Source organism: Chiloscyllium plagiosum, chromosome 25, assembly GCF_004010195.1.
Source record: "Chiloscyllium plagiosum isolate BGI_BamShark_2017 chromosome 25, ASM401019v2, whole genome shotgun sequence".
Taxonomy (NCBI): domain Eukaryota; kingdom Metazoa; phylum Chordata; class Chondrichthyes; order Orectolobiformes; family Hemiscylliidae; genus Chiloscyllium; species Chiloscyllium plagiosum.
In genome coordinates this window covers 45246041-45252559 of record NC_057734.1, presented here as the reverse complement: position 1 = coordinate 45252559, position 6519 = coordinate 45246041, and the positions used below count along the sequence as shown (strand labels likewise).

General features: G+C 41.9%; 1 protein-coding gene across 1 annotated transcript; it reads left to right on the top strand.

The window, feature by feature from the left end:
• Positions 1-1691: 1691 nt before the first annotated feature.
• LOC122562824 (immunoglobulin lambda-1 light chain-like) lies at positions 1692-6293 on the top strand. The gene is made up of 3 exons (XM_043716073.1): positions 1692-1799; positions 1946-2293; positions 5655-6293. The coding sequence occupies exons 1-3, from the start codon at positions 1754-1756 to the stop codon at positions 5975-5977; spliced, it is 717 nt and encodes a 238-aa protein (XP_043572008.1). The 5' UTR covers positions 1692-1753; the 3' UTR covers positions 5978-6293.
• The last annotated feature ends 226 nt before the right edge of the window (positions 6294-6519 follow it).

Here is a 6519-nt window from a genome sequence, read left to right as displayed (position 1 = left end):
CAGATTTTGACGTAGTAGTTTAGCCAATGGACAGCCCTTGTAAGTCACAACTTGATATCTAAGAAAATGTTTTATGTAAGGAATTGTGTCATAGTATCAAGTGAAAATCCTTGCAATAAATACAAATGCGAACAAAACACGCTGTTTACTGAAAGTTCACTCAGTTTTACAAAACTGTTGGCAAAAGCACGTTTTACTTACATTATTTTATTTTAATAGAAGGCGACTCTACGCATTTCTACAGCTATTTACAACAATATATCTTGAATCAAACATAAAAAGATAAGATTGCAAAATACTTGAATCTTAGGTTTAATTAATTCAACCTTCAGAATAAAAACAGGAAAATTCTGGGAATACTCAACATGCATTGCAGATTCCGGTGGAAAGAAAGAGGCAATCTTATGTTGTCGTGGTCTTTCATCAGAAACTGAAGAAAACTTTCACAGTTTAATTCCATACTCATTCACGGGATCATTTTGTATGCAAGAACCCACCATCTGCTTCGTTACTGACGTATCGCCTATTAAGTCACAAATCCAAAGATTTGTTCTTAACGTCCTGAGTGTGTGAGACATTATTGGGATTTCATTAACCATTCAAACTGCAGCGGAAATAGCGTGAGTTACACAAAATGTTTGCATCTCGGTTTTTCATTTCCATTGGAAGTTCGTGCCCGTTCCTCAATCCATTTGTGACATATTTGTCTGTTTTCTTTTCACAACGTTCCTTGGTGTCATGACCGTTCAATGGAGAAACTGTGTAACTTCGGAACTGGAATAGATCATTCATCATTTCAACCCTGTTCCGAAATTTAATGACATATCGTTGATCTGTGGGCCTGCCCCATATTCCTGACTTTGGCCCATAATTTAAAATAAAAATTAATGGATGTTTTCAACTCAGCCACTCAGTCTGTGAAACCTAAATGCAATCTCAAAATTCCTTCAGCGAACAGTAACTGCAAGGAAGGTGTTAGAAGACGGAGGTGTTACAAAATCAATATGCAGAGGATGTTGAAATGCAGAGAATAAACAGAAAATTCTGGCTATATCAGTTCAGGAAATGCTATGCTTGAGTATAGCTGTCCATCCCAGTGACCAATTATCCCGTTTATGGAGTCGGAGCCAATACTGGGAGGACTGGATGCAAGCTTCAGCACAAAATGCTGCGGATGCTGGAAATCATAAACAAACAGACAGTACCGAAGAACCACAGCAGGTCTGGCAGCAATAAAAACAGAGGCAACGTTTCACGTTCTCTGGAACTGAAGCAGTCTCTGAACTAGAAATGTTACATCTGTTTGTGACATCTTTTGTTGTTGCTTGTTCCAAGTATTCACATTCAATTTCGCAATATAGAATGTACAGAACACACGCTGGGCGCGTGGTAAGGCTTTTGGTAAGTTGAGCTTCTATAGAAAGGTCACGAAATGAAATGTGGATCCAGTTTCTCGCTCCACGCTATTTCATGCACTGATATAGACAGATATTTTCTTTTTACTCTTGCAATTTCCGCATCCGCATCTCGCTTTTCCATAACCTTCCTTGTATTTGCTGTCCACTGAAGAGATTTTGAGATTGTCCTTGGGTTTCAGAGATTGATTGGTTGAGATGAAACTATTAATTTGCATAACAGCAGAGGGCAACACCCTCTTGGTGTCAGGTCTTATTAAAAGAGTGAACCTTTCAGGTACTGAATCCATCTGCTTAAACAGCTCTCAGTGCATCTCAAGCTCGTTAAACTTTTCACCATGTCTGACTGGGCACGTGTTGTTGTGTTCTCTTTCTGCGTTGCAGGTGGGTGTTCTCATATTAGAATTACTGTGAAATCCATTTTGTGAAGATTATTTGGGGTGATTTTTCCAGTGCGTATATATTCAACAGTTTCAATAATTGATCAAAGTATGCAGCAGTAAGAATTTCGATGTTTTTTCCCCCTCCAGTTTCGAGCGCAGAGATTACGGTTAATCAACCGCTTTCAAAATCCACTTCCCCCGGAGGGACCGTCCAGATTAGTTGCACCTTGTCAGGTGTCACCTTAGGAAGCGCCGCCATTCATTGGTATCAGCAGAAATCTGGAAATGCTCCTCGGTGTCTGCTTTATCACTGGGCCGGCAGCAGCACGAACAGAGCCTCAGGTGTTCCAGACCGGTTTTCGGGCTCTGTCTCCGGCAACACAGGAACGTTAAGTATCAGTAACGTTGAATCGGGAGACACCGGGGACTATTACTGTGCCTTATGGAGCAGCAACATTTACTTCTTCGGCACAGGCACCAAGATGATCGTAGGCAGTGAGTAAAACCTCTTTTCCTATAGAATTCAACATTTGATTAAGTTGAAGAATAAAGTACGGTATATATTTTATTTAGCAGCAATTGTAACATCCTGTTCATAATAGAATATAAATTAATTCCAAATGATCTAGAGCTACCCCGTTAACTGGTTAAGAACAGTCTCGCAGGTTTGTAAGGTTTTCTGCTGAGTGAGTCCAGGATTGTGCTGCTTAACCGCAGCCTCAATAACAACTGACGCCAGAGTCTCTGTGCCAGAGGACGGGGAGATGTCCAAGCAACAAAAATAGAAATTGCTCGAGAAATTCAGCAGGTCTGGCAGGTCTGTGGAGTGAAAGCAGAGTTGACGTTTCGAGTCCGGTCACTCTTCATCAGAACTTGAAGTAAACTCTGCTTTCTCTCCACAGATGCTGCCAGACTTGCTGAGTTTCTCCAGAAATTTCTTTTAATTTTGGCCGTAGATGCCCACAATCTACGTTCCTTGTTATTTTAATTATATATTTCAGACTCTTTACTTCTGTCGCCGATCGTCGCCGGGGAACACAATGAGTGGATCCATGGGCAGTGAGGAGATCGAGCTCAGTAATGTTTTTTCTTGTCTCTTTTATCAAAAAGACATAGTAGCGATTTTCACGTGAAAATGATGGTGCCCAGCGCTACGTGCTTGAATAGATGAGCGATACGAGAAAAGTAACCCCACGTAAACCCCCTTTTCAGGACACGAAGGGTATTGAAAAGTCAAAAATGGTGGTAACGTGAGCCTTAAGTAAAGACAGAACTGCGGACAGTAGAAATCTGAAACAGAAACTGACATTGGTGGAGAATACCAGCAGATCTGGCAGCATCTTCGGAGATGTCCAGTGACACTTGTTCAGAATTGGTATCTTTAGCCTTCAGTCTTTTTGGTTCTCGGCTCCCTGAGCGTTCTTAGCTGCGATTACAGTTGCATTGAATTTCGCAGTATTGAGCTACAACGGAAGTTCAGTCCGAATGCTGATTGAGACTGAGCGCAGAGAGTGAAGTTGAAGGAACGGGGAAGCTCTTCGTTTATTGTGCATTGGCTAATTGCTGGAGTAAACCAACAAATCTGGAAGCATCTGCAGAGATGTCCAGTGACAGTTGTTCAGAACTGGTACCTTTAGGCTTCACTGTTTTGCGTTCTTGATTTTATTAGTGCTCTTAGCTGCTATTACAGTTACATTGAATTTAGCAGCTTTGAGCTACAAAGTTGTCCGAATGCTAATGGGAGTGAATTCAAACGTTGTTGCGCATCAACACGCATCCAACAGAAAGCTGTATTCCACAAATAAGCATGAATGCTTCTCTGAAGAAGCGTATGCGAAATGGCAATAAAATCGGCGCATGTAGTGGTCTTAATTGTAATCAACAAAATCTGGTGAAACCCTGAATCAGTGCACAGCCTTGTTAAACTCAGAATATTGTGAGCATGAGGTCAGGAGTGCGGTCACCTCATTTTATTGCACTCTGATTATTGTCAGATAGTCCAGTGCACTCCACTCGAGATTTCCAGTTCTTTCGCCTGTTGGAGTCTGATCTTAGGTGCTTGTGATTTCGAGGTCACTGAGTAGAGAAAACCGAATCCGAATCAAAATCTATACCGCATTAGTGGAATTGGGAATATTTAGATTTTAGATTAGATTACAGTGTGGAAACAGGCCCTTCGGCCCAACAAGTCCACACCGACCCGCCGAAGCGAAACCCACCCATACCCCTACATTTACCCCTTACCTAACACTACGGGCAATTTAGTATTGCCAATTCACCTAACCTGCACATCTTTGGACTGTGGGAGGAAACCGGAGTACCCGGAGGAAACCCACGCAGACACGGGGAGAACGTGCAAACTCCACACAGTCAGTCGCCTGAGTCGGGAATTGAACCCGGGTCTCTGGCGCTGCGAGGCAGCAGTGCTAACCACTGTGCCACCGTGCCGCCCATTTAATTGACTGAAATAATAGACTTAACTTTTCATAATATCTCTGCGAGGTAATCCTTGTTCAAGGAGATCCAGGTATATAAATCTCCAATTCAAGCAGCATGAATGTGCATTGGTGAGATTTTGAGCTTGGTGACAAAGTAAAACAATTGCTAATGGGCGGTCAGTTTGTTTACACTGTTCTGTTGGTATTTCTGCTGACGTTATGACTTCTTATGCACCCCATTCTTTCACAGTATGTGTGCGCGATGGAGGGATGGGGTGGGGGGTGTGGGGGGAGGGTGGAAGAGCTGGTGTAAAATGGGAAGGTTTACCCAGAGTTTAAAACGGTTATAGTGAATTAACGGTGATGTATTTCCAGCACAGGATGGGGTATGTTTTGTAGGAGAACTTGCAGGTGGTGATATCCCCATGCATCTGCTTTCCACATCCTTCCAGTTAGTAGAGATTTCGATTTGGAACGTCTATTTGTCAGAGCCTTGATGAGTTGTGGCAGTACATCTTGTACATGGTATCATGTTTTATCTGGTCGATGGGGCGCCAGTCAAATAGATTGCTTTGTCTGGGATGATGCCGAGCTTGGAGAGTGCAGTGGAAACTGCATTTGAATGGCGACCAGACTTGGAGGAATCAGGACGTGCGTTATTCATCGCAGGTTTCCTGCCACTGCCCTTTTCTTGTAGTCATTTTAAGTACATGGCTGGAATAGGTCTGTTTCTGGGCAATGGTAACCATCAAATATTGATAGTGAAGGTATAATGCGATAGAAATGTCATTGAATATCAAGAAGAGATGAGAGTTGACTATTACTCAACTGCTTTGCATTTGCAATAGCTGATCGGACCACTTGTAATAAAGCTGATTACAATTTCTTCACGTTAGCAGATCAAAACAACTTTAATATATGTTAATGTTTTCATACTATCAGTACTATTTCTAATAGTTGGCAGAAGCTTGATATTTCAATAGCAGTGTCATCAGCAGGTATGCTAAAGTGTTCCTTCTGTTTTTCAAGGGATGCCGTTATAAAATAGAATAGATATATTTTCTCTGTAAGGCGAAAGTGAGGACTGCAGATGCTGGAGATTAGAGTCGAGAGTGTGGTGCTGGAAAAGCACAGCAGGTCAGACAGCATGCGAGGCTGTCTCTGTAAATTTAGTCAGACCCATTGCAACACTCCAGCCCGAGATTGAATGCCAAATTTTATTTCGTCACACCAAAACCAAAACGTCTTATATTCAGTCCTTCAAGCATTATATAGTACATTAAAATTCAGGCAAAACTACGTGAACTATTTAGTATATTCCATGATTGACATAATTTAAGTTGTATTATCTTGGAAGAAATCTACTGTTTAGAAAACGTCGTTTCTGAACTCACATGAACCCAATTTATTTTAAACAGGTCCGCGGAAACCATCGGTATCCCTCCTTCCGCCTTCATCGGTTCAAATTATGGAAAAGAACACGGCGACCCTGGTGTGTTTGGTGAGCGGTTTTAACCCGGGCGCTGTGGAGATTGAGTGGACGGTAGATGGCAGTGTCAAGGGGAACGGTGTAGAGACCAGTCGGATCCAGCAGGAGACGAACAACACGTTCAGTGTGAGCAGCTATCTGACTCTATCAGCCTCGGAGTGGAACTCACACGATCTTTACTCCTGTGGGGTTAAACATGAGACTCAAGCAACTCCGTTTCAGACAAGTATCTCGAGATCGAGCTGTGTGTGATTTCGGAAACTGCACTTGTCTCAATTGAGAAAGCTTGTTTATTCCTGTTCATACCTCCCATGCAACAATACGGTAGAAATTATTTGCATTCCGGTTAATTTTTATTTTAAAAACGCTCATCGTACTGAAAATGTCCGTCTGTAAAAGTAATTGGATTTTACAAACATGCCGTGTTAACTGAAATGGCAATGATTATTAGCTTGCATCTATACATCTGAATAAAAGACAGGAACAATGTGATTGTGTCTTAAATAATGAAGAATTATGAATCTATTCCAACACAGCAGTTCAATAAAACAATCGATCGAACGTCAAAGGCAGCATTCATTTCAACGTCTTTCATTTCTGTCAAAATGAGTCAAATCTATTTTCATTTCAGCACTTTAAGACTCCCGAAAGTACATGGTGCAAAGTGCTCAACGGTCAGAAGAAACATACTGTTCCGCATGGTGTGTGTGCTCGCGCGTGCTAGAGAGAGAGAGAGAGAGGGATTTTGTGTGTAAGACCGAAGGTGATTGTGAGTGTGTGAATCTATGTATGCA

Bases quoted from the DNA above. Each gene is read 5' to 3' on its own strand.
- LOC122562824 (XM_043716073.1), top strand. From the start codon at position 1,754: ATGTCTGACTGGGCACGTGTTGTTGTGTTCTCTTTCTGCGTTGCAG. The intron at 1,800-1,945 runs GTGGGTGTTCTC...TTCCCCCTCCAG, and splicing joins GTTCTCTTTCTGCGTTGCAG to TTTCGAGCGCAGAGATTACG. The intron at 2,294-5,654 runs GTGAGTAAAACC...TATTTTAAACAG, and splicing joins CACCAAGATGATCGTAGGCA to GTCCGCGGAAACCATCGGTA.